Source organism: Pelodiscus sinensis, chromosome 1, assembly GCF_052426305.1.
Source record: "Pelodiscus sinensis isolate ZL-2025 chromosome 1, ASM5242630v1, whole genome shotgun sequence".
NCBI lineage: Eukaryota > Metazoa > Chordata > Testudines > Trionychidae > Pelodiscus > Pelodiscus sinensis.
In genome coordinates, this window is record NC_143052.1 from 187,754,622 (window position 1) to 187,781,437 (window position 26,816).

A 26,816-nucleotide genomic window follows, 5' to 3' on the forward strand; every position below is an offset into this window, starting at 1 on the left:
ATTGATGAAAAGGGTTTAACTTTCATGCATACCAGTACATCAATTTATAATTAAAGAGGACATGAAAACTATCCTTAACTCACCCCCAGTGTATTTACTACATAGGTCTTTGAGCACTATCTGATATTTATTGTATATGATGTGCTGCAACTTATTTTTAAAGTTATGTAGTATCATCTATACCATGCATTACAAATATAGATCAGATCTAAATAGCTTCCAAAGTAAATAAAATGAAAGAAACAACATGAGACAGGATAACAGTTCAAGGAGAGGTGTCAAGGAATTAGTAATGGCAGCAGAAAGGAGTAATTGATAGAAGAGGTACGAAGGGATGGAATGAAGATGCAGAAGATGCCTATTCCAAGTATATGGAGCAGCAAGGCAAAAGGCATGAAGGAAGTAAAGAATAAGCTGAATGTAAGGCTAGGATGGGAAATGAAAGATGTCATGACAATTTTATTTACTGGTCACATAAGAGTCAAATAATTTGTAATGTTCATTGGAAGGCGCTAGTGTTTTCACAGCTTAGACTGGAGCAAGGCTAGACAGGATTCCGTCACAGCACAGAAAAGTGGTTGGCAATGACATAGGACAGAAACTAAACATGCAAGATGATGCAGAAAGTGCAACATTAGTTGCTTTCTAAAATTGTAATTATTTTAATTAAACCTCAAATGGTTCATCTTAAATTACAGATCATTACCAAATGCTGGCAAAATTGGATTTTGACAACTTGCTTGGTGCAGCATAAATACTTTCTTGTACCTATTTAAAACTCAAGAAATTGAGTAAATGGATTGTGTTTACATTTAAAGATAAATATGGATAATATATCTGTAAACACACACAAGAGTTGTGTGCATGCATATATAGGTTATAGGCATGTGACAATTGCACAGCTACATGAAATTTTAATATGCTTCTCACCATCTGCACATGCTAAATAATCTATTTTCCCATTATTTATTGTAATGTTCATCTATATCCCAGAAGTTCAAAAGGCTTGTCATGTTTCCTTCTCCCCCCTCAAAAATATTGAAATGCTTTATACATTTTTGGCTCGATACAGTAAAAAGCATACATTGTTAACTTATGTATTGTATACAACATTTATCTTGTTTTGCAGAACTCTCCAAAAATTTCCAGTTTTATTTTTCTGGAACATGCACTTTCTTGCCTACTGGTACATGTTAAGTTTAACTCTCACTGACAAATCTCTTCTGGAAGTAACAGTCAGGGGAAATTTAAAAAGGAGTTTGACATATGGTATGTTCATGCATATATGAATACCCAGAATTCTCTTCTAAATTAGCTATTTTGTACCTGGACCTGAAATCAAGATTAGGAATACTTGTATATGCATAGTCATCATCATAAGAACATAAGAACAGCCCATATTGTCTCAGGACCAAGGGTCTATCTAGCCCAGCAAGCATCCTGTCTTCTGACAGTTGCTAGTGATAGGCTGTGTCTAAGACTAAATTCCTCTTTCAACAGAAGGATGTAAATTAGACACTTCGAATTTACAAATGAAGCGGGGATTTAAATATCCCATGCTTCATTTGCATAATTGCGTCATGGTGCTCTTTTGAAAACATGCCATTTCTAAAGTAAAACTGCAGTCTAGACGCGGTTCTGTCGAAAACGGCAGGCTTTTTCGAAAGATCCTGTACTCCTCAAAAAATGAGGTTTACAGGATCTTTCGAAAAAACCTGCCGTTTTCCACAGAACCGCATCTAGACTGCGATTTTACTTTAGAAATGGCGCTTTTTCGAAAGAGCGCCATGACAAGATTATGAAAATGAAGCGCAGGATATTTAAATCCATTTGCAATTTCGAAGTGTCTAATTTACATCCCTCTGTCGAAAGAGGGATGTAGTCCAGACACAGCCTCAGACACTTCAGAGGAAAATAATAGAAAAGAGCAGTTACCATGTTATCAATCCCATTGCCCAGAGGCAGCTTCTGGGAGTCAGAGGCTAAAGACATGCAGAGTTGCATCCCTGACCATCATACTTATTTGGCCATGGCCCATGAACTTATCCAATTCTTTTATGAACCCAGTTATAGTTTTGGCCCTCACATCCTCTAAACAATGAGCTCCACAAATTGACTATTAATTGTGTGAAGAAATACTTTTGTTTGTTTGTTTTAAACTTGCTGCCTGTTCATTTCATTGGGCGATCCCTAGTTCTTATGTTATATGAAGAAATAAAGAACACTTCCATGTTCACTTTAGCCACATAACTATTTTGTAGACCTCTGTCATGCCCTCCCCCTTAGATGTCTCTTTTCGAAGTTGAACGGTCACAGTCTTTTTAATCTCTGCTCAGATGGAAGCTGTTTGACTATCCTAACTATTTTTTCTGTTCTTCTCTGTACCTTTTCCAATATATCTTTTTTTTCAGATGGGGTGCCCAGAACTACACACAGTATTCAAGGTTGATGTACCATGGATTTATACAGTGGCATTATGATATTTACCATCTTATCTACCTCTTTCCAAATGTTTCCCAACATTATGGTAGCTTCTTGACTGTCTCTGCACATTGAGCAGATGTTTTCAGAGAACTACCCACAATGATTCCAAGATCTTTTTCTTGAGTGGCAACAGCAAATTTAGACACTATTATTTTATGTATGTAGCTGGAGTCATATTTTTCACTAGATTACTCTGCATTTATCAACACTGATTCCATCTGCCATTTTGTTGCCCAGTCACCCCATTTAGTGAGGGGTTGTTTTTTTAATTTGTCTGCTTTGGACCTAATTATATTGAATAATTTTGAATCATTTGCAAACTTTTCCATCTCACTGTTACCCCTTTTTTCAGATCAATAATAAATATGTTGAACAGCACACATTCTAATACAGAACCATGGGGGACTCCACTATTTGCATCTCTCCACTATGAAAACAGGCCATTTATCCTTACCCTTTGTTTCCTGTTAGCCAGTCATGAATCTATCAGAAGACCTTCCTTTTTACCCAGGAATGCTTATTAAGCAAAGGCTTAATAGTCTTAGATGAGAGGAACTTCAAAAGCTTTCTGAAAGTTCAAGTACACTTTGGATCACCCTTGTCCACATGCTTGTTGACACCCTCAAAGAATTATAAGATTGGTGAAGCATGATTTCCATTTACAAAAATCATATTGACCTTTCTCTCAACATATGTTTCTTTAGGGATCTGATATTATTTACTAGTTTCCACTAATTTGCTTGGTACTGAAGTTAGATTTACTGGCATGTAACTACCAGGATTGCTTCTGGAGCCTTTAAAAAAATCTACATTACTTCAGCTATTTGCCAGTAATTTGGTACCGAGGCTGGTTTAAGCAAAAGGTAAATACCACAACTAGTAGCTCTGCAATATTGCAACAGAGTACTTTAAGAACTCAGGGTGAATACCATCTAGTATTGGTGACTTCTTACTGTTTTACTTACTAATTTGTACCAAAGCCTTCTTTGCTGATACACCAAATAGGACAGTTCCCAATCCTCCAAAAAAAGGTTCAGACTTGGAAATCTCCCTCTGCAGTGAAGATCAATGCAGAGAATTCATGTAGCTTCTTTGCAATGGCTTTGGTACCTTGAGTGCTCTTTTAGCTCCTCGATCATCCAGTGGCCCCAATGATTGCTTGGCAGACTTCCTGCTTCTGATGTACTTAAAAATATTTTGATGTTCGTTTTTGTGTCTTTTGCTAGTTGTTCTTTGAATTCTTTTTTGGCCTGCCTAATTATATTTTTTACACTTTACTTGCCAGAGAGTGTGTTCCTTTCTATTCTTCTCAGTAAGAAGTAACTTCAAATTTTTAAAAGTTGTATGTGTATGTGTCTCACTAACTGCTTCTTCCAGTGTTGTTGTTCAGCCACCTCTTTTGGGTCTTTTTATTCCCTCCCCCCATTTGGGGATATACAGTTAGTTGAGACACTATTATGTTGTCCTTTAAACATTTTTCATGCAATTTGTACACATTTCACTTTTACAACTATTTCTTTTATTTTCCATTTAATTTTTTTACTTTTTTTTTAAATATAAAAGTAAAACTGTTTTTTCTGTCTTAAAAGCACAAGAGAGGGTATTGTGGGTGAACTTAGAAATACCTTTCTTGAACGGTAATAGAGAGGTAGCTGTGTTAGTCTGATCTTTCAAAAACAAAAGGAAAAACTATGTAGCACTTTAAAGACTAACGCAGTGGTTTCATAGGTGATGAGCTTTCGTGGGCCAGACCCACTTCCCCAGATCTGAGGAAGTGGGTCTGGCCCATGAAAGCTCATCACCTATTAAACCATCTTGTTAGTTTTTCCTTTTGTCTTTCCTGAATGCTTTTTATAATGCTTGTTATGTAGAGAAAAGCAGTGGAACTCCAGCTGAAGACAGCTTTTAATTTAAAAAATTGTACATATTAACTAAGTTTAAATTGAAGGTCTAGATCAGTTTTAACTAACATAGCTATAGCAAGGCAATAACTGTTGAAGAAATATTTTCATGCTCCTTTCATCAAGAAGCAGCAGCTACTGTCCCAAATTTCCTGACTACTAAGTTTAAACTGTAACTCCAGTAAGAGGATAGAGTTCAAGGGCTCTCAGAAAGAAAAAAGGATATTGGGTTTTAAAAGAATGATTTATTTTTAAGAAATTGAATATATGCCACAACATGTCAATTTCTACCTTTGGGAAGTATCAGATTAAAAATATTCTCAGGATAAATTTACTGTTATATTAATCATAGAATCATAGAATAATAGGACTGGAAGGGACCTCGAGAGGTCATCGAGTCCAGCCCCCCACCCTCAAGGCAGGATCACAGAAATTGTGCTATTTGTTAGTCATGTTTGAAAACACAATTAAATTATTACCTCCAAATTCTTTTCTAGAAGTTGCAGGACTCCTACCCCCTTATAGTATACAAGAAATATACGCAGCATTAAAGAAAAAATGTCAGTACAAAAAAAAAAAAAAAAAAAAAGAGAAAGTTACAAACATCAAGAGTCACTTTGGTTAGTTATTACATTGTTCACATATGATCACTAAACATCTAGTTTCTATATTAAATCAACATATATATGCAATCATACTTACTCAAATGTTAAGTGGAATATCAACTTCTGAATTTAATTAGTGACAGACTAAGAATTAGTTTTAAGAAACATTAAAATGTCACAATGAAAACGTTAAATACAGACATCCATAGGAAGACTATATTCCTAGCTCCAATTAGCACAACTGAATATTACAAAGTAATCATAAGTAGCGGAGATATATAAAATGTAACTGAAAAAACTCATTTAAAAAAAATTAGTGAAATGGATCAAATATATTTTGTGAAGAAAAAGACAGTCGTCTGGCTAAAAGAAAAAAAATCATGGACTTAAGTAAAATTGTACATCAAAATATTGTCCATCATATGGTATATATAAACTCCATTACCTGATGGTGGAGGTGGTCTTTGTGGTGGAGCAGGCCGTGTAGGTGGAGCCAATGGGCGAGGGGGAGGAGCACGTTTAGGCTCCAAGCTCTGAGAAGACTCCTTCTGTTGAGTAATTGGTTGAAAATCAACTGGAGAACCTGATCAAGAAAAAACAACATTATATTTAATGATCTTATAAAAATCAAGTAAAGTGCTAAAGATTTTCTATTGAAAAGGGTTTTTTTTGTTTGTTTGTTTGTTTTGTAAATAGAGGTTTTGGTGAGCAACACCAAATGTGGTTGTATTGCATTGTCATATGGCATCAAAGTCTACATTTACACTACAAGAAAAAGTCAACTTAAGCTATGCAACTCCAGCTATGTGAACAATGTAGACTTATCGTGGACTCTACACTGCAGGGGGTTGACGAGAGAAACACTCCCGTTAACTTCCCTCATTCTATTTGTCCAGGGTAGAGTAACATGGTTGACGGAGAGTTATCTATGGTCGGTTTGGTAGGTTTTAACTACACCTGTTAAATCAACTGCCGGTGATCGATTTCAGAGAGTTAATTCAGGCTACAGTGGCTATGTAACCAAAGTTTGTGAGGAGAAAGAATAAGAAGAAATGACACAGAATTAATTTACTCATCACAGTTTCATAAGGAATGATATCTACCAAAAAGTTTAACCATTAATTATTTTTCTGGGAGCTTTAAGGATATCTATAAGCCACATTTTATCAAATATTCCATCTTATTTCAACCTAGGCTTTATTTATTTGCTTATTTCTTTTGAGAAAAGGAAATTTTAAAAGCATTATGGAAGGTGAGTTGTCAGATAAGCACAATCACTGTAAAACTACTCCCTATTACAATGACACAAACCAAGTGTTTAAAAACAAATTTTTGTGGCAATGTTTTTTAAAGTGTCACTGGAATAAGATGCATCGCATCAGTGGGGTTAAAATAAATGAGAATTATATTAAAGTGTTATGTCACAAGGTTATTCTCTGGAGGTGTGAAACAGATTATTTTACTTATTTTAGTCACACCACAATTTGACCTAAAATAACACAGAACCCCAATAAAACACCCATTAGCTAGTTTAACATTTACTGTATTCTTCAAGGTCAAATTGTAGGTAACTAGAATGAGATATAGTCGTCTGACTTACATAATGAGATACATACTCTGTGAGGAGATAGGTGGTCCAGGAGTTCTTGTAGGTGCTCGACTTGGTCTTATTGGAAGGGTGGGTAGTGGTCCATCTGACAACGTGGGTGACTGGCAGGGACTGGAACGAGGTGAAGAGCCTGGCGAAGTTCCAAGACCAGAACTTGTACCTGGCTGTAGATGTTGAGGAAAAATGTCTTCCACTTCAGTACTATAGTCATCAATATCGCCTAGAATACAGAAAAAAAATAGCTTATAAAATAAAAGGATCTACGTATGTTTTTCCCTATTCATATTGACTCCAGGCATAGAAGTTATGTATTGTGATTTCTTCTTTTCACAATGAAATAATCAAAATCCTGCTTTTCAAAGAATTAACTACTCAAAAAATCCTTTCTGCATAATTCTTATATGATGTAATTGTTCATATGAAGAATATAGGCATAGACAGAACAGCTGGAAATGGTCTTAAACTCTGTGCATATTAAAAATACCAAGTACAAAAGGAAAATTTTAGTATCTGAATTTTGATCTTTTACAAAGCTTATCTTTTCAAATGGCCATCAGAGAAGACTAGGTTCTTCTCACAACACACAAATAAAGATTTCTTCAATAGAAATTTTATTTAGTGATGTACTTAAAGTACTTAGAAGCTAATTGTGAAACATACATCCAGAGAATAAATAATTCTATATTCCAAAGTGTAGTAAGAATAGGCACCTCTGTCCCAAAACAAAATAAATAATTCCCAGTCAGAAAAACATAGCAAATGCTGTTTCAGTCCAAGTTGGTGATTAAAAACAACTTGCTGAATTATGGGAAACACCTCAAAGATAAATAAAATACTGATATAGCTATGATTTTTTTCCCCTGAAGATATTGCTAGACAGAGATCCCTGCACTCTTTTCATCAGTAAAGCATTCCAAAGTCTCTCATAAATGTTCCCACGGGACACTGCCAAAGGTGTCCAATGTCTTATTCAGCTTTGTTTTAGTGTATTAATCTTTTCATTAATATGTTCCAGATAGAGTTTTACAGTAATTAGGAAATTTACATTGGTGTGGAACACACCTATCTACTTATTAAGCAGTGCTTCAGGCAGGGAGCTTATACAACTACTCAGACATCTGCACTTGCTCTTCATTAATTTCTCAGTGGAATCTGAAGTGGTGTTTTTAATCTATGAAGCTGTAAATGGTTTGGGCACAGAACCTTGTGTGCCGCTGCACTCTGCCAAGTTGCTTAAATTCACTGTTAGCTATTTTTAAAGAAACGCCAGGCAGAGCATTCTCAGTGAGAAGTCCTTGACACAATTTCCTCCTTGATTTGACAAGACTTGGATTTTTTAAATCTTTATAATGTGCTATAAAGCTCATTTATTCCTTGAGACGATGTGAGTGACAGATTCTGTGGCATTTGTGGGCACTATTATTTATATTGTTTTCCCAGTCAAAGGGACCATTTGATGTTAAATGAAGTATAATCTGATAGGACTTCAGAAAGTCCTTCTGTTCTGAGGACTGGTAAATCTTTTACTCCATCATTTCCTTTCTGCTAGCAACATCTCCCACAATTCTGATACTTAAGGCCTATTCACCTCCTGTTTCCAGAGGCAGTTCCAAGCTGCAGCACAATCTGTGCTGGTCATATCCCCTTCTCCATAAGCCACCACAGATCTTGGGGTGTGTGCTTTGATTCTGTCTTGCCAGGCATAGTTTGGATACCCTGAGTTCTTAGCATTTTAGATGAAAGCAGATGAACAAAGAGGCAAATATTCTTGTCAATTCTGTGTACTTGATATAGATCTTTAGTACTCCTCGAAGAGCCAACGCGTGCTGCAGCTCTTCTGTGGGGTTCTTTGGCTTCACATGTAACAATGATTTGACGATCTCCTACAAGGCAAGTTGTATTAATGGGCCCATTTTTTCCATCTACAAATAAGTCAATGTTGTTTACATAACCCAATCACTGTCCAGTTTTAAATACAATTCATCCTTTTAAAATTTTATCAAAGCTACAGAAAAGAAGGAAAAACAGTTAAAGCATTTAACTGTATTGGAACCAATATCTAACTTTGCATGTGTTCTAATGAATGGTTCCATACTTTCAAGAAAAAGCCTGGAGACAACCTGATACAAGATCCTGCCCATGGGGTGAATCTTACACATGAAATCTGAAGGCCCATTAATTGGAGGCACTGAGTTATGGTTGGCCTTGTGCATTTTACCAAGAAATACTCCAGATTTCCTAGAATCTGTCTAGCAATCTCTGCTACAAACTATCTTTATGGAAGGAATCAAGGAATTTTCCTGGTAATTATTCATGAAAGAATGTGTTTGAAGTAGATCCAGCATTGTGGCTGTGGCACTATGTACTGCTGGTTGGGTTGGAGCTCTGATCAAGCTATTACCCAGAAAGGATTCAGGTTAAGTGCCCTGAGAACTAAGGCTTGCTATTACCACCATGAGCATCTGGTGATGCCTCAAGGCAGAAAACAGGCTGAACATTGTATTTGATACTAGTAATAAGCTGTACAAATTTCAGTCTAAGTTTACATGACCCTACAGGGAATGCGCAACTAGACAAACACTACTGAAGGAAGTAAGTCCCTTTGAGACTAGGATTCTACGATGAAGGTAGAGTATTCATTTGACATCTTCTTTTCTTCATCCATTGTGAGATTGAGGATGGCTCTGACCTCTGTTTCCCATCATTCCAGTGTGTTTCTGGAGCATCATCCTAAAAATCTCTTTTAAGGGAACAATTTATATTGTTCCTATGCCCGGGAGATGTAAAAATTGCCATACCACCAGCTTTGGTATGATAGGGTCACTCAAAATGGATTAGATAAAACAGGGATAGGGTAGGACTTTAGTTCATGGAAGTATCTGCAACTCATTATTTCTCAAACACACTGGTCCAAAGTGATAGAAAAGCGAAGTTATTCACCTTGGTGTAACTGTCGTTCTTCGAGATGATGTCCCCGCGGGCGTGCCACTGTGGGTGGTAGCAAGTGGTTCAAATGGTGGAACCATTAGGGCTTCGAGGACGACATCCAAATTCCAGACCGGTGGGGTGGGATGATGCGTTGGGCTTATATTTGCAAGGCCCTTGATAAATCTCTTTGTGGTAGGATGGGTGAAGACTGAGGTTCTGTCGATCGGTCATCTGAATGTGGAAATAGCCGCCATATGGACGCTGAGAGATGCTAATGAAAGACCTGTCTGTTTCAGGTGTCATAAGTAATCAAGGATAATCGGAAGGGAAGTAGATTCCAGAAATTGTTGCTTTGTGATGCATCAGGAGATGAACCTGCGCCACTTGGAGAGGTAAGTATTTCTAGTTGTTTGCCATCTGCTATGGATGAGAATGTGCTTGCCTGGTGCCGAGCATAAGGATTCGGAGGGGTTTAGCTAGTTAGGAACTATGCTGTGAGTCTCATGGTGTGAATCTGGGGGTGTCGTAGAGTGCCCTGGTTCTGTGTGAGGAAGTTCGGAAGGGCTGGAAGCTGGAATGGTTTGCGTAATGACAGGCGATGGAGGAAGGGGAACTAGTGTTGACGCGCCCAAAGCTGGAGCTATCAATATAATCGTGGCCCCATCTTACCTCACTTTCTGTAGAACCTTCGGAATGAGGGGTATAGGAGGGAAGGCATATAGGAGAGGTCCATTCCAGTTGATAAGGAATGCGTCCTCTAGAGAGCCCGGGCCAAGTCCTGCCCTGGAGCAATACCTGCGGCACTTTTTGTTGTGATGGGTTGCGAAAAGGTCTACTAGGGAAATTCCCCAGCATTGGAAAATTGTGTGGAGGACTCCCCCGTGCAATTCCCATTCGTTTTTCATGGTGAAGTGTCTGCTGAGAAAGTCTGTGGTGACGTTCGTAATTCCAGGTAAGTAGGATGCCACAGGTGTTATTGTGTGGTAAATGCACCAATTCCAAAATCGGATAGACTCCGCACAGAGGGAGCAGGATTGAGATCCGCCCTGACGAGTCATGTAATACATGGCTGTGACATTGTCTGTGAGGATTCTCACCATGGTGTTCCGAATCTGTTCACAGAAGTATTTGCAGGCGTTGAATATCACACGCAACTCTAAAAGGTTTATATGAAGACGGGTCTCTGGTGTTGACCACTGACCTTGTGAGATCGTACCCATGTGGGCTCCCTATCCTAGAAGGGAGGTGTCGGTTGTAATGTGATGCTGGGGCTGTTGTTGGTGAAATGGTACCTAGTCCACCAGAGGAGTGATTGAAGGACAGGTTGTGGAGGTGTTACTGACCTGTGAAGGTCGTGTCTGGTGTAACTGTACACTAGTGCCAGCCAGTACTGCAGGGCACAGAAGTGTAGTCTGGCGTAACGCACCACATAGGTGGTGGCGGCCATATGACCCATGAGACTGAGGCAAGTGATAACTGGAACAGTAGGGCTGTCCTGAATTTTCTGAATGAGGTCCTGGATAATGTTGAATCTCTGCAGAGGTAAGCAAGCCCTGGCTGTAATTGAATCCAAACTGGCTCCTATGAATTCCAGTTCTTGAGTTGGATGGATACAAAACGGAATTTTGCTTGTTGACGAGGAGTCCAAGAGCTTGAAAAGTTTGTTTGGTGGTGTGTCCCTTCAGTAGGCAATCGTCCAGATATAGAAATATGATTACTCCTTGCCTTCAGAGATAGGCGGCGATTATCACCAGGATTTTTGAGAATACCCTGGGGGACAGACAAGAGGCCAAATGGCAGGACTTTGTATTGGTAATGGTCTGTGTCGAAACAAAAATGTAGGAATCTTCTGTGAGCCGGGTGAATGGAAACATGAAAGTAAGCGTCCTGGAGGTCGAGGGCTGCAAACCAGTCATTACTATCTAGTGCAGGAATTATGGCAGCTAATGTGATCATCCTGAATCTTTGTTTTCGTAGGAATTTGTTCAGATAACGGAGGTCTAGTATTGGTCCCCATCCTCCTGACTTTTTCTGAATGAGAAAATAGTGGGAGTAGAATCCCTTGCCCTTGAATTCGTTCGGGACTGGCTCTATTGCCCCTAAAGAGAGCAAGTGGTTGACCTCTAGGGCCTCGTGAGATGGGTCCCTGAAAAGGGACGGGATGGGATAGGTGGTAGGAGGAATGGAGATGAAAGGGATGGTGTAGCCTGTTTGGACAATTTCCATCACCCATCTGTCTGTAGTGATTTTGGCCCATTGATGGAAAAAAGGCTTCAAGCATTGATGGAAAATTCAGGTGTGTTGATCTTTGGTGCTGCCAAGAACTGTTTGCGTGCCCCTAACCAAGGCATCAAACTTGCTGTTTGCTCTTGGATGCGGTCTGCATGCGATTGCTTATGTTGCGTCGTCGCTGAGGTCTTTGGCGCGAGAGTTGATGGTCAAAATTCCTTTGCTGTTGTTGTTGCTGCCACTGGTGTCGAACATACGGGTAGTCATATCTTCACTGGTATGGGGTGTACCACCATCTTCTGAATGGTGGGGGGGGATGTACATGCCCAGTGTTCAAAGGGTTGCGCGGGAATTTTTTGAGGAATGCAAGACACTGTCGGTCTTCTCAGCAAACAGCTTCTCTCTGTCGAAAGGCAAATCCTCGACCTTATTTTCTAGTTCTTTAGGAACTCGCACTGCTTGGAAGTAGGATGCCCTTCGCATGGCTACAGCGGTGGCCGTGAAACAGGCTGCTGTGACTGCCACATCCATAGCTATTTGGAGGGCTGTTCTGGCGGATGTATAGCCCTCTTGAACCACTGATTTTAATATGGGCCTTTTTGCCTCTGGCAAATGGTCCATCAGTGGGGTCAGCCTTGAAAACGTGGCAAAGACATGGTTGGAGAGGTGCGCTGTATAATTGGCAATCCTAAGCATTAACGTCGCGGATGTATAAACTTTTCTACCCAGCAAGTCTAATCTCTTTGCATCTCTGTCCGATCACGATTTGTACTGTGGAGCCTTCAATCTTTGTTGGGCTGCGTCCACAACCAGAGAATTGGGCTAGGGATGGGCGAAGAGAAATTCCATGCCTTTTGGGGGAATGAAGTACTTCCTATTGGCTTTCTCGTTAGTCGGTGGTGCGGATGCTGGTGTGTGCCAAATCTCTTCAGCTACCTTTAAGATGGTTTTGTCCAAAGAAATGGCCAGTTGTGATCTGCGTTGCGGTTTCAGGTTTTTGAAGAGACAATGTTGCTTGTACCTTACTTCTTCTAATGGTATTTCCTGACTAACTGCAACACGTTTAAAGAGCTCCTGAAACTGTCGGAGGTCATCTGGTGGAGAGATGTCCCCAGGAATAACAGCTTCATCGAGTGAAGAGGAGTCGATTGGAGAAACCTCCGATGGCTGCTCCTTAAGATTTATCTGCTCCGGTTCCGATGGGAATTGAGGCAGGGATGTAGTTTGCCCTGTACGAGTGGGGCCGGAGTTGGAGAGCATCTGGAAGATGCGCAGTCACAGCAAGATCGTGCATGAGAGCTGGATCTGTAGTGATATGAACATCTGCTGCGAGAGTCATGATGGTAATGGTCATCACGTGATAGAGCCTGTCCAATGGGGAACGTGTCTCAGGGTAGTCCAATTGTGTGTGTTGCCAATGATGGATGTGTGGGGAGTGGGGAGAGTGAGAACAGACATATGAAGCTCTGGAGAAAGTAGGAGAGATGGAATGATGACAGCGGTGATGACTCCCATGTTGAGGGTATGGTGAAAGGAATGGAGATGGCAGCCTTTGTGGTGAGTGTGCCGACCTGTGCTGACTACTGCGGTAAGATGGAGAACGCGGTGCTGGTGGGGAAGGAGACTGTGCCGGAGAGAAAAGAAGCGAGGGGGAGCGATTTCAGCATGGAGGAGTTGTCGGTGCCAAGCTCTCGGTGCTGCCAGTGGCTAGGTGTGGTGCCGGAGTCTTCAGTGCCGTGCTTTGCGGTGCTGCGCTCTCCAGCGCCACATGGTAGATAGGTACTGTAACGGCTACTGGTGCTGATGATGCTGCTATCAGTGCTGATGATGCCCTCGGTGCCGGGGCGGTCGGTGCCAGAGGTTAGGGCGCTGTTGGAGCCGATGCAACCCTCGGTGCCGTAGGCAGTGCTGGCTCTCCCACTTTTTTGGGTTTTGGTGCAGTTGAGGCTTTCGAACGCGGTTTCACCATGCTGGACGTGCCCGGCTTTTCCTCTGAACTGACTCTGCCATGTGAAATGGCAGGTAAAGATCTTGCTGGCGACACCTTAGATCTTTTGGGGGAGGTTGCTGAGGGAGATGACACCCTGCGCTTTGAGGACAATTCCTCAGAAGCAGGTTGAAGGGCCTTGTCAAACAGTGTTATTCGCAGCCTCATCTCCCTGTCCCTTCTAGCTCTCGTGAACTTAGTACAAGGCAGGCACTTCTGGGGGATACGGGAGTCTCCCAGACATCTGATACAGGCTAAATGGCCGTCAGAAGCGGGCACTTTTTAAACCCTGGCAATGACGGCATAATAAATGTCTTGGTCTTTCAGAGTTTTCTTATGGTAACTAGTTCGGTCTTTTTTCTGTCTTCTTAAAAAAAAAAAAACGGGCTATGTAATACTAATATAATAACTATTTAGAACAGGAAGAAAAAGGGGATGAACTGGGTACTGAAAACTCGGAGTATAAGTCTATAACTATTCTAAAAAACTTTTTTTTAAAGAATTAACAAAAGGGATAATAACTATGAAGAAAAGGAGTATAACTATAGAAAAAACGAGGTGATCTCACCACAAGGTGATAACATGAAGAGCGCAGTTCACTGTCTGCAGCCTGAGGTGGTGGAGAGGAACTGGAGGGGGCCAGACCGTGCAATCAGGACAAAAAGCGCGAACGCCACAGTGCATGCGTGGTCCAGCCGGGTACTGCTTCCAGAAAAATCTCCGTTTCTGCGGTGCCAGGGCAAGCCCAGCACCCACAATGGAACACCTGTGGGGACATCCTCAAAGAAGAACCATTGTTCCAACAAGTGGAAATTCTGCCTCCTTGATTTACATCTAGATGGCTGAAATTCTTGATGGACATCTGCTCATCCCAATAGATTCTTCAAGGTAAACCACCTCTGGATTTTCCACCTGATCTTTGGTTACAAGATTCTTCCAATCTTTACTGTCTTTATTCTGGTGCGCCTGTACAGCTGGAAGACAGGTGTGTTTTCATCCAGTGCTGAATTTGTAATCCTTCCTTAAAACACTGATTGGAGAAGGGAAGGACTTTTTGTTTGGCAACATTTTCTGCCACCATCTTATCTAATTTTTCCCAAAGAGGAGAGAGCCTGTGAATTTAAATAATCATGATTTCTTTGGAGTGTGAGTCAACCTTCCAGAGGTGATGTCAGATCTGGTGTCTGGATGCTGAGCTGGATACCATGGCCCTTGAAAATCTGTGGCCCTTGAGATCTGAGCCAGGCACTCTGTGCCAGTTTGCGCCAGGTCCAGGAGCTACCCAGGAGCAGCCTGGCTCATACTACATTTAAACTGCAGAGCTGCAGGGAAGGTAGGTCCTGCATCAGGAGCAAACCGGAAGTGAGTAAGCCCGGCTCAGTCCTGGCTACCGCTAGGTCTGGGACCTCATGTTGCTGTGGTTCTGCATTTTAAATATAGTAATACCTGGATGGCTCTTACTACATTTAAAATGCAGAGCTGCAGCGGCATTAGGTCCTGGACCCAGTGTTAGCCGGGACTGAGCTGGGCTTGCTCAGTTCCGGCTCACGCTAGGTCTGGGATCATTGTGGCACTGCATTTTAAATATAGTAAGAGCTGCTCAGCTATTACTGCATTTTAAATGCAGAGCCAAAGCAGGGGTAGCTTGGGACTGAGCTGGGCTTGGTCAGTCCTGGCTTGTGCCAGGTCCAACAGCCCCTGTCCACTGGGGAATGCGGGGTTCCAGTGACAAGCTGGAACCCCCCGCAGACAGAGGCTGCTGCCGGAGCAACCTGTGTTCATGACCAGCCCAGGCCACCAAGGACAGAGACTGCTACATGGCAACAGCCCCTGTTCGCAGCAGTCTGGGCTGGCTGTGAACACAGGCTACTCCAGCAGCAGCACCTGTCTGCAGTGGCCGGCGCTGGCCACTAACAAAGGCTGCTCTGGCAGTAGCCCCTGTCCGCGGTATGTGGAGCAGCCTCTACTCATAATGAGCCTGGGCCCACCATGGGCAGAAGCTGCTTCAAAGCTAGAGGCAGCAGCATGGGGGGAGGGGAGCAGCAGCTCCTTCTCCCCTCCCCCCCTTGCTGCCTCTGATACATAGGCAGGAAGTAGGGGGGAATGCAAGTAGTCAGGTAGTGACTTGACTAGTTGCTTACATCCCTATCCTCAAGGACCTGCACCAGCTGGCTACGGATTGCTGATGCATCTTCTTTGGACATGGTTTCAAATATCTCAGAAGAAAAAGGAAAACATAACCTTTGCTGCATTTTTGGTCAGCCTGGCTCAGAGTAAATTTGAGGGCTCCCTTCCTCAGCAGACATGTTAATGTCTGAGGACAAATAATTCTCAGGTTTCTTATACCCTTTTTTCCCCCTCTTTTTGAGTTTTTAACCCACTTTGTAAGCATTGTCTCTCAGCTGTGACCAGGGAATGGTTTTTTGTGGCTCACTTTAGGCAGCACCTTGAGCCCTCTTGATATGTTCCCATTCGTGCCTCACGACCTACCAGTTGAACTGTCTGGCAAAAGTCCACCTCATCTTTGGAATCTCTCCTTTTTCTTTTTACTTCTCTGGATTGGGTTTTTTTGTGCTAAAGTCATAGCTCCTTGGGTCAGAGGGAACCCAACATGCCTGTCTGACTTAGAGCCCCAATCCCTAGCAATGAGAAGACTGGCTGGCTTAGAACAACAATTTATCCTCCAAAGAACCTGTAAAGGCTGCCTTCCATATGAAACAGTATATGATTTAGCTGGTATTTGCGAGGCAGCACTGCCACACAGAGTGCAGGTAAGATTCTGTCAGGAAGCCCTGCAATGCTTGATCCCAATAGCTAAGGCAACCCCATTGCTCTATATAAAATCCAGGAGAAGGAAAGAAGAAAGAGAAAAGTTGCTCATTCTGCTCCAGCAAAACAAAAACTGAACAAAAATAAATAAATCTGTCAAAGTCAGGAGCAAAGTGAACCACCACTCAACAGCTGCCAAGGAAGCAGAGAATCTGGCAGGAAGCCAGAGAAGGGAGCATGACCAGCACAAGCTGCAGCTCTGAACTGCCTCTAGAAACTGCAGATGAAGAAAACAGCCTGTATTTATCAGAATTGTTGGAAACACTGGGCTTCAGAAATTTATTCTTCTTTATATTAATATTTGAACAGTCTCCATGTCACCCCCCCAAAATTTCTCCAGTGTCTAAACTCTGAGGGCCAAGCAACAGAATGGACCCTGGCTCACAAAATCAGTAGACATAAAAATCCACACACACAGTAGAAGCTATTAAACTATTGTTCTGGAAAGAAAAAATATTGTATTGCAACTGAGAGTCTACAAATGAACAGACCAATTAATGAAAGTAAAATGGAGATCAACCTGTTCTACTGTTCAAGACTCACATCCAATTCTTTGGTAAAATATCTTCATTGACCATCGTAAACAAAAAAAAAGTATTAACTTTGAGTTGTCAGACAAACTGCAGACAGTGTACGTTTTAAGCTCTTTTTGACATATTAAACTTCTTCAGACAGTATAGGAAGTCTAATATTATATGGAAATCCTCTATTTTCTCTAGCACATTCAAAAGTTGCCAATCCTCCCTGACCAATTTTCTTTCTTGCAGCTTGAGTGACACCTCAGGATACCAGCAAAGTGATCTTCCTCTCCAGTACCTTCTTATCCATAAGAAATGTTTCCTGAGTTACCACAATGTGCTCACTGTAACTTAATGCAGTGGATCTTTGTCTAGATACCCCCTGTATTCTGGAAGGTATTCACTCTCTTCAGTCACTGATCAGTACCACTCTCACTCCCATCCATGCGAACAGAGCAGGATTGCTCTGCAAACTGTAGATATGCTGCTGGAGACTCTGATTTTTATCACCTTTTGATTTTTTGGCATAAAGAATAATAAATTGTTAAAGAGATGTATAAATTAGACAGTATGTCTAGGATGGGAAGAAGTTAATTTGATTCAACAGACCTTCCATATCATAGTCTGCAGAAACCTCAGCATCTTCACAAAGCAAAGTGGAGCTGGTTGATGAAGGCAATCCAACCATCTTCTCTAGATTCAGCTCTTCTTCCAAATTTTTGATCCAGTCTGAGTTTTTCAAGTTAACATTTACAATCCTTCCTAAAAGCTGAATATTCATATGATAAAGAAGAGACTCAAAGTACACACATTTAAAATAAGCACTAAAAATCAGGGATCTAAATTTAAAAAGGATAAACATTCTGCTATACAGATTATTATAGGCAAGCCTCTGTTTTTCAGGATACCTGTGACAAAACAATTATTTCAGGGGGCTTTTTATGAAGAGGCTTTTTTTTTCATTCTGCTCTTCCTACTCTGCAGCAGAGGTGGGCAATTATTTTTAAAATGAGGCCACTTCACAAACTTCTGAAGTGGCCCCAGGCTGCCCCGCAAGGGGTGAGACCTCAGGTGGAAGGGAAAGGGCCAGGAGACTTCTTGTGCTCCCTGCTACAGACCCTCACTGGCCTGGGGGTGTGGGAGCATGTGAAGTCTTTGCTTCCCTTGACCCCAGTGCCTAGAGAATTGCCAGCTGTTTTAAAACAGCTGGTAGTTTCCTCTAGGTCAGTGGTTCCCAGTCTTTTCCAGATAGGGGCCCATTTTGACAATTCAGGAAGACTTGGTGACCCAAAGCAATTTAAAAACGAAGGGGGAAAAAAGAGGGCGGGCAGTGCCGTAACTAGCTAATTTTGCGCCAGAGGCAAGAATATAAAATGGTGCCCCCTCATGTTTATATATTCATAGAAGTTATTTCATAGAAAAACTGAAAATACATTAATAATAAAATAACACTACATTTATTTGAGTTGTGGTGGGGGAAGACACATCCCCAACCCCCCCTCCCCCAGGCTTAAACCCCACACTCAGAGGCTGGAGGAATCACACTCAGGGGCTGGAGAGCAGGAGGGCCTGAAAGTCATACTCAGGGGCCTCAGAGTCACACTCACTCAGGGGCTGGAGGGACTGGGGAGGTGGAGGACATGAGAGTCACATTCAGGGACAGGAGGGGCTGGGAGTCAGGGACTGGGGGGCACACTCCGGGCCAGTGGGTCTGACACACAGGTGTCACAAAAATATTAGAAACATAATACACATTATTAAAAAAAAACAAGTAAAATTTAGTATTTTACCAAACAGTTTCACCTGAACTTAAATTAATGGGATGGTTGAGCTTGCATTTGCTATGCTAACTGTTGTATCCTCAGAATTGTTGTGGAATCCCCCCACACAGTCCCATCCTCTTCCCTCCAGGCTCCCGTACACAGTCCCAGCCCCTAACCCAGTCCCCTGTGGCTGCAAGCCAGCCAGGACTCTGCCCTGGCCGGCCAACGTCAGTTGTGGGAATCCCGGCCGGGGCCGATGGAAACCTCTCAACCGGATGCCCGGATACCTGGTCCTTCAATCCCCACCCCTATCTACCTGAGCTGGGTGCTGCTTCTCTGCGTTCCCTAGTGTTCTAACTTCTTTTCCCTCCCCTCCCCATGTCCAGGGATATTTTCTTACTCCAGTGGTCACCAACCAACAGCTCGGGATCTACTGGTAGATCTTGGAGCCTCTGACAGGTGATCCCGATTGCTTTGGCTAAGAGGCTATCAAGTGCCAGTACTTCAGCTGCCTCTTCCCCCACTGCTGCACACCTCCTTTGTCGGGAAGCTTTCTCCCGGCCCCTCTGGGAGCTCCTGCTTGTGGTACAGAGCAGGGAAGGGAGAGGAGAGGTGCCCCTTCTTCCACCCTGTATTCTATCTCCACAGAATGGAGAATGGGGGACAACAGGGCCTAGGATGGAAGGAGTTTGCTGGCTGCTTTTGAGACTGATGCAGGACCAGGGCGGGGGTGAGCCTGCCTTAGCCCCACTGCACCACCACCCAGGAGCCACCTGTGGTAAACAGTGTCCAGCTGGAGCCAGCTCCGAACCCCTACCCCAGTCATGTACCCCACTCTACACCCCAAGCTCCTGTCCTAGCCCTGAGCCCCCCTGTACCCAAATTCCTTTACAGAGCTTGCACCCTGAACCCCCTTCTGCACCCCAACGCCCTGCCCCAGGCTCAGCTCAGAGCCCCATCACACTCCAAAACCCTTAGCCCAAGACCAGAGCCTGTGCCTCAACCTCTGCCTCTGCCTGGTGAAAGGGAGGGAGAATGGGAAAACGGAGTGAGCAAGGGCAGGGCCTCTGGGAAGGAGCACGAAGAAGGTGGGGCAGGGTATTTGGGTTTGAGATAGATCCTGGATTGCACTTAAATTCAAAAAGTGATCTCCTGCTTAAAAAGGTTGGAGACCCCTGCTTTATTCTGCTCTGAGTCACAGAAAAGATATTCAATTCAATGGATTGCCTGAAGGTTGTTAAACCAATTAAACTGAGTACCACTTCAAGTGAATGGCTCCTTAAGAATAAGCCAGCTGTGGAGCTGACCAGCAGAGGGGGACCTTTTCAAATGTGTGAATGGCTCCTTAAGAGCACCACCTGGGGAGACTACTTGGAGACCCTTTTGAAATGGCTGGAGAAGTGGGCTGTGCCCACGAAAGCTCATGATCCCATCTACATGTTTTGTTAGTCTATAAAGTTCTACCAGACCATTTGTTGTTTTTTTCTGTAACAGATTAACTCAGCTACCCCCTGAAGCTTTTGAACTGTAATGGCAACCCCATAGGTTGGGAAACCCTGCTCTAGGTGCTGATGTAGGAGGAGACTTGATGTGCTCTCCCTGCCCCCAGGCCAATCAGTCCCTCACCCCCAACACCTGCTTACCCTGGAGGGAGGGAAGGAGACTTCACATGCTCCCACACCCCCCAGGCCAATCAGGGCTTTGGAGCGGGGGGGGGGGGGAAAGCATGTGAAGTTCCTTACTGTCTGCCCCCGCCCTGCCAGGGGCACGCAGCAGCTAGAGAGAACTGCTAGCTGTTTTAAAACTGCCAGTGGATCCCTCCAATGGTACGTGCCTCTGGTGGAGGAAGGAGACTTCATGTGTTCCCTGTCTCCAGATCTTGATTGGCTTGGGGGCGGGGGAGTGGCAGGGTGGCCCCAGGCCGGATCCACCAGCTTGGCAGCTTGTATCTGGCCTGTGGAGGCGCTCTTGCCCACCCTGAGCAAGAGTGTTCCAAGAGCTTTGCCACATTTGATTTCTTTTTTGACATAGCAAGAGAAGATGGCAATTTAAACAATTACAACAATTTAGTACTTTTCTAAAGAAAAACAAATGTAACAAACTATTGTCTGTTTTTAAAAATTAAAATAACTTTTTCCTTCTTTCCTTTCCTAAAGCATTAATTCCCCTTTTTTTTGTCATAACAGTCAGCTTTAATTATCAGCTAAACACATCATGATGATTCTATAATATGGACTGGTACAATATTAGGATTCAATCCTGCAATCTGACCCATGAATTCAACTCCTATCCCTCTGTGTGTGGAGTCTCAGTGACTTCAAAGGTATAATCTGATCTTCATAGGTAGACTTGTACAAGATCAAAGTCTTATTAGGGATCTCGCCAACTACAAACTTGAATAGAAGGTACTGTATACCACTGGTGAAATCCTTATCCCAGTGACATCAAGGGCAAAATTTCCAACCACTTCAATAGTCTCAGGATTTCACTATAACAGCAGGGGTGCTGGCACAGTTTTTATATTGAGAGTATTCAGAGCAATTGAAACAAATTGTAAATGCTATATAGAATGGAAACTGCTTCAAGTCAAAGGGTGCTGCAGCTCACCCTTCTCCTCCTTCTTCCACACTCCTAGTTTTAGCACTTCTGTGGATAGGTGCTAGTTTTTGGATTAATAATATGCTGTACAATAAAAAGGAAAGTCTAGTCCACAGTGCAGTCTCAGGACACTTGCATTTTTTTAAAATAAATAATCACAAACAATTATCATAAACCAATAAGAAACCCCTCATTCTTTTTGGAATCCTTATGAAAGTGAACTCATTTGCTGAAAAAAAAAAATTAATAAAAATGAAAATAGATTTTAAAGACAGAGGAATTCTGATTCTGACTTCTGTAACACAAGCCAAAGAACCTCATCCATTTGACCTGCATTTAGACTGTCACTTTTTCAACTGGCTTAGCAGTTTAAATGATAAAACAGCGGTGAGTTGACTTCAGTTGAATTCTGCGTACTTCTAAGAATAAATTTGGCTCCGTACAGTTCTGTAAAGAACTTAAAGCCTGGGCTTAACTTCATACCAATTAAACAAAGCATAAAACATGTACTTCTATCCCATTTACTTCAAGTACATGCTGAAATACTTGGCAGAAGTTACACCTTAACAAGTCCTTCTCCTGCTAATGCTGCTTATTTGCAAAAAGCAGTTTATCATAGTTAAAAAAAATCTTTCCCAGATCACCCACAGCTGAGAGAATTATTTTTCATTTAATTTTGAAAAAGAGACAAAACTACTGAGTGATAATGAAATGAAATTCAGAAGAAGAGAATATACATTACAAACCTAAATGTATGTTTTACTGATAAGAAAACCTGAAAACCACATAGTACTTAGACACTGAAATTAAATCTACCACAGATAATTTCAGTAATTTGTACTTTACCTCACTACCATTCAGGTTCAGAGCACTTAAAGCTGAGTTTTCTTCCAAAAATGTTACCCATATTTTGTCTTCTACAAACCTTCAAATACATTGACAAATAATATGTAAATGATAAAATATGATTGAGTAACTTAGTTATCTATTTACTATTTTTTAAACATCTTATCCTAGCAACTAAATGTCACTTAACATGTTTTATTAAACTTTACTAGTTTTAAAATGTCATTCTTGTATTTAAATTTTAACTTCCATCCCAAGTCCTTAAAATCAAATAAAAATTAATCTAGTAAAAAAAATTCTATCATTCATCATTTTCTAAAAATAAAAAATGTAAAAATTAAGAATATGAAGAAATGTATATTAAACTACACAACTGCTTTATACATATGCCAAACAGTGTAAATTCAATATTTAGTTGTAAAACAATACTTTTAATGATTGCCAACCAATGAGAAATAATCTCTCTTTTGGAAATTAACTAAAGTACCAATACAAATCATGATTAAAATCAATTATTTAAAGCAAAGTATCCTGTTTGCCAATTAAAATCATGACTCCACTAAATTTTTAAATCTCACTTTCCTGCCAGCAATCATGATTTTGGTTTCTTTCCTCAAGTTTGTCAAGGTGGCACTTGAAGTCAAACTGATCGATTTGAGTACTCATTATTTAATAGGACTAAATTACAAACAGGCCTTTTATTCTGTTTCTTCCATTTCCCCTTATATTCATTTGTAAGAATTGATGTATTTATCATCTGCCACCAGTCCCACAGGCTAGAGATGGAGTTAGCTGCTTATCAGTTTTCATCTCATTCGTCCCCAATATCAAATTAGTGACTTTTGCTAGATCCTATTTTAAAACGGTATTTTTCAACCCTTTGAACTCTGAAGAGGAGTGGAATTTTTCTTCACGTAATGTAATAAAATCACTCTAAGTCTCTATTGCTCCTTTCATGACATTCAGCATGAGCTCTTCTTTCCTTTCTCAAGTCATATTATGCACACCAAAGTCCCCATCTGTTTCACCTTGACTACTGGGACGTTTTCCTGCACGGAGCCTATGTAGGCACATATTTAGATTAAATTCCTCTCCCAAGTCATGATATGGCCCATGTTCCCTGGCCAGAACCAAATTAGTCTTCATGGAAAATACAACTGGGACTTACTTTGAAATTAAGTTTAAGGGAGGGGTAGAAATAAAACCACCACCAATTTTTCACTTTACATTTTTTTCATCTGTTCTGAATGGAAGATGAAGTAAGGCCCTTTAAAAATAAATCCACTAATAATGATAGTATCCACTAAAACTTCATTGGTCACAATTTAAACAGATTAAATTTAGAGATGAATTTTCTCAAGTTTAACAATGATGCAAACAGCACAAATGCATCCTAAGAAAATTAGTTCAGAAAGTTGATAGGAAAGTTGATTAATCAAGAGTATTGTTTAAATGGTAAATAGCAGTGTTCTAACCTTATAAGTATAACTTCACCATAGGTTGCAAACTTTTGAATAAGTTCATCAATCAAGTTATCATCAAAATAGTTTTCTTCTGGTGAAGAGCTTTTGATGGAGACCATTACGGTACCATCAGGTGGTCCCTGCTCAGCAATCACCTCCTTATACATTTTCTGTCTCTCTTCAGCATCAACTTCAAATATATCTATGTCAATCAATGCAACAACAGGCCTTAAAGAAATACATACACATATATATGAAAAGTTAGAAAACAGAGTGGGTGAGGAACACAATAACAAAAGCAAAAGCATTATATTTTAAATGGCTAAAGAGCAGGTTCACTGACAGGGGGCAAAGGGGGCAACTGCTCCAGGACCTGGTGATTCTAAAGGGTCTGGGGGCTGCTGATGCTACTAAGAATACAGTGTCGTCTAGACCCCCAAACCCTTTAACTTGTTGCTGGGGCACCACGTGGCACAATCCAAGCTGCACTAAGGGCTGGGAGGGAGGGAGTGGCATGTCATGCTCTGGGCAATGCTGAGGGCTGGCTGCCCCCCTTCCACCTGATGCCCCGCCCCTTCCGGGAGTGCAGAGCCAGTCCCACTACCGCCCTGCCCCGGGTGGATGTCAGCTCCCTGATGAAGAGTAATATAGAAAGTAAAGTTTAAACCTATGATCAGATGTTTTCAGCTCTGCTCTTCCGTAGTGCAACAAAGTGCCAGGATTCCATGTGTAAAGGATATTACTTTCATCTTGAAAACTAGCATTCAGTAGATCCAGGTCTTCAGCTATCAGACACATAAAAGAAAACAAAAAGAGACTGACTGCATGGACAGGCTACCAAAAGAAACCCAACAACCCCATACCTAGATATTAAAACAAACTGAAAACAGCATAGGGAAAATTGGAGGCTCTTACTGGCATTTCTGTGTAACTGATACTGAACTCTGGCTACTGCCTTACAACATTGCACACAAAAAACAAAAGGAGATATATAAAGAATGATGAGAACCATATATGCTTTCTTGTTGAAATTATCTAATAAAATTAACAATTTTTTTCTAGTGTGAAGTCAGTATTAATCATGAAACAATACTGCCGGAAATTTACTATAACTAATTTAAATTGATATTGAATTCAACTTAAATCAACTCTCAAACCTGATCGGTCAAATGGCCATTTTCTTCTTCTCCAAAGAATACGATCTGTCCATGCTGGTGTGCGACATTTTTCACTAGTGTCATAGTCATCAGAAAACAAGTCATATTTGTATGTAGGTGCAAAAGTTATCTTCCCCTCTATAAATCCCCTAAATATCTGTATAAACAAAGAAAATTTGAGTCATACTAGAAGACAAAGAGGGGAAATCATTGTGGAAAACTTCCTGGAAATAATCAAAATTCTATCTTCTTTCAATGGTAAGAAAATACTGAGCCTAAGCACATCTTTCAGAAAGAATGTGATTCCATCTTCATATTCTAACTTGAATGCATCCTGCATCAGCCATTGTTTAAGAGCTTGTCTATATGACACAGCAAAGAATATTAGAGAGGTGTGATTTGTAAAGCAACTAATGTGCTGTGCTCTAACTGTCCGCTGGTATCAAAGGTATTCAGCTCGGAGTATTAGGCTCCATTAATGTAGTTCTGTTTGAAACAGAACTACCTCAGCATGAACTAAGCACATTTTAGAGCAGGGGTGGGCAATAATCTTTGATGGGGAGGGCCACTCCAAGAATTTGGTAAGCGGTCAAGGGCTGCACTCTTCCATATTAATGGAGGAGGTGTGGTGTTTGACATGGAGGTCGGGTGCAGAAGGGAACTTCCAGAAAGGGCCAGGAGTGCAAGAGAGGATGTAGTGTCTGAGAGGGAGTTTGGGCGAAGGAGGCAGTTATGTTCTGGGTTAGGGGACTAGGGTGCAGGGGTTTGGGTTGTGACCTGGGGCACAGGATTGGGTTGCAGGATCTGGGAGAGGATATGGGAGCAGGAGGGGGGCAGAGGGTTTGGGTTATGTGGGGTAGAGGTACAGGAGAGACAGGGCAAAGGGTGTGGGTTGTAACCTAGGACAGGAGGAGGCTGTGACCTGGGGCAAAGGATTGGGATGCAAGATCTAGGAAGGATATGGACACAGGAGGGGGGTGTGACAGGGTAGACTAGGTCCCGACACCCTCTGCTGAAGACTGGAGGCCTTGCTGTGCCTCACCCCAGGGAGAAGAGCAGATGAGAGGTCCTCCAAGCAGGATTGAGTGGCTGCCTCTGCTGCAGCCAATCAGGGCCCAGCAGGCCGATATAAAAGCAGCTGCTGGGGTAGAGCCTGCCAGTTCCTCACTGGAGCTTTACCCAGCCAGATCTAGGCTCTGTCTGGGAGGACAGTAGCTCCAAGCGCGAGCTGAACTTTAGACCTGGTTCAGACCCAGGTCCAGAGGCCGAAGACTAGCCACAGAACTTCACAGAATTCAGGACAAGGTGCATTGAGAGCCAGCCTCCAAACCCCGAGAGACGGAGCAGTGTCTTAGGGAAGTGGCCCAGAGAGCAAGGTAGCAGCAGACACTAGACTCTCTTAAGCAGGCAACTGCTATTCACAAGGTCGCTAGGCCAGGATCCAGAAGAGTGGGTGGGCCTGGGTAGTCCTTAACCAGGGGCAGCAAGGGGGTAAGATGATGCCTGGTCCCAGGCAATGGACCTGAAATCCTTTGGGGACATTTCCACTACCGGAGAACAGCTGGGCTGAAAATTACGGCCACGGCCTCGGCCACAAAGGGATGTTTACAGGAGAGTGACCCCTTTGCCGAGGGACAAAGGGTTGGGGTGTCAGAGGCAGGCTCTGGCTATGAGACATACCTATTTGACTGCCAGCCAGCAGCCTTCCCAAGCAGACTCCCTGTCTGCTCCACCCCCACACTGGCTATAGGGGCCATGTGGTTTTTGAACAGCTACGAGCCTGAGGGAAGGGGGAAGCTGCCTGTTGACAACAGGCAGCTCCCATTTGCCAGAAACTGGCCAATGGGATTGTGCTGGGACAAGGACAGTACATGTAGTCTCTTCTCCCTCCCTCAGTTT

At 42.1% G+C, this 26,816-nt stretch overlaps 1 protein-coding gene across 13 annotated transcripts in view; it reads right to left on the minus strand.

Annotated features, from left to right (window-relative positions):
- SYNJ1 (synaptojanin 1) overlaps nt 1–26,816 on the minus strand; it is a 98,613-nt gene that overhangs the window by 19,296 nt on the left and 52,501 nt on the right. For all 13 annotated transcript variants that reach the window (XM_075910838.2, XM_075910881.2, XM_075910819.2 and 10 more), the window contains 7 exons: nt 24,918–25,074; nt 24,428–24,545; nt 23,773–23,988; nt 22,298–22,376; nt 17,700–17,859; nt 6,607–6,819; nt 5,436–5,573 (listed from right to left, as the gene is read on the minus strand). In XM_075910838.2, coding sequence (XP_075766953.2) covers nt 5,436–5,573; nt 6,607–6,819; nt 17,700–17,859; nt 22,298–22,376; nt 23,773–23,988; nt 24,428–24,545; nt 24,918–25,074 — 1,081 coding nt within the window. The remainder of the gene's footprint in view (nt 1–5,435; nt 5,574–6,606; nt 6,820–17,699; nt 17,860–22,297; nt 22,377–23,772; nt 23,989–24,427; nt 24,546–24,917; nt 25,075–26,816) is intronic.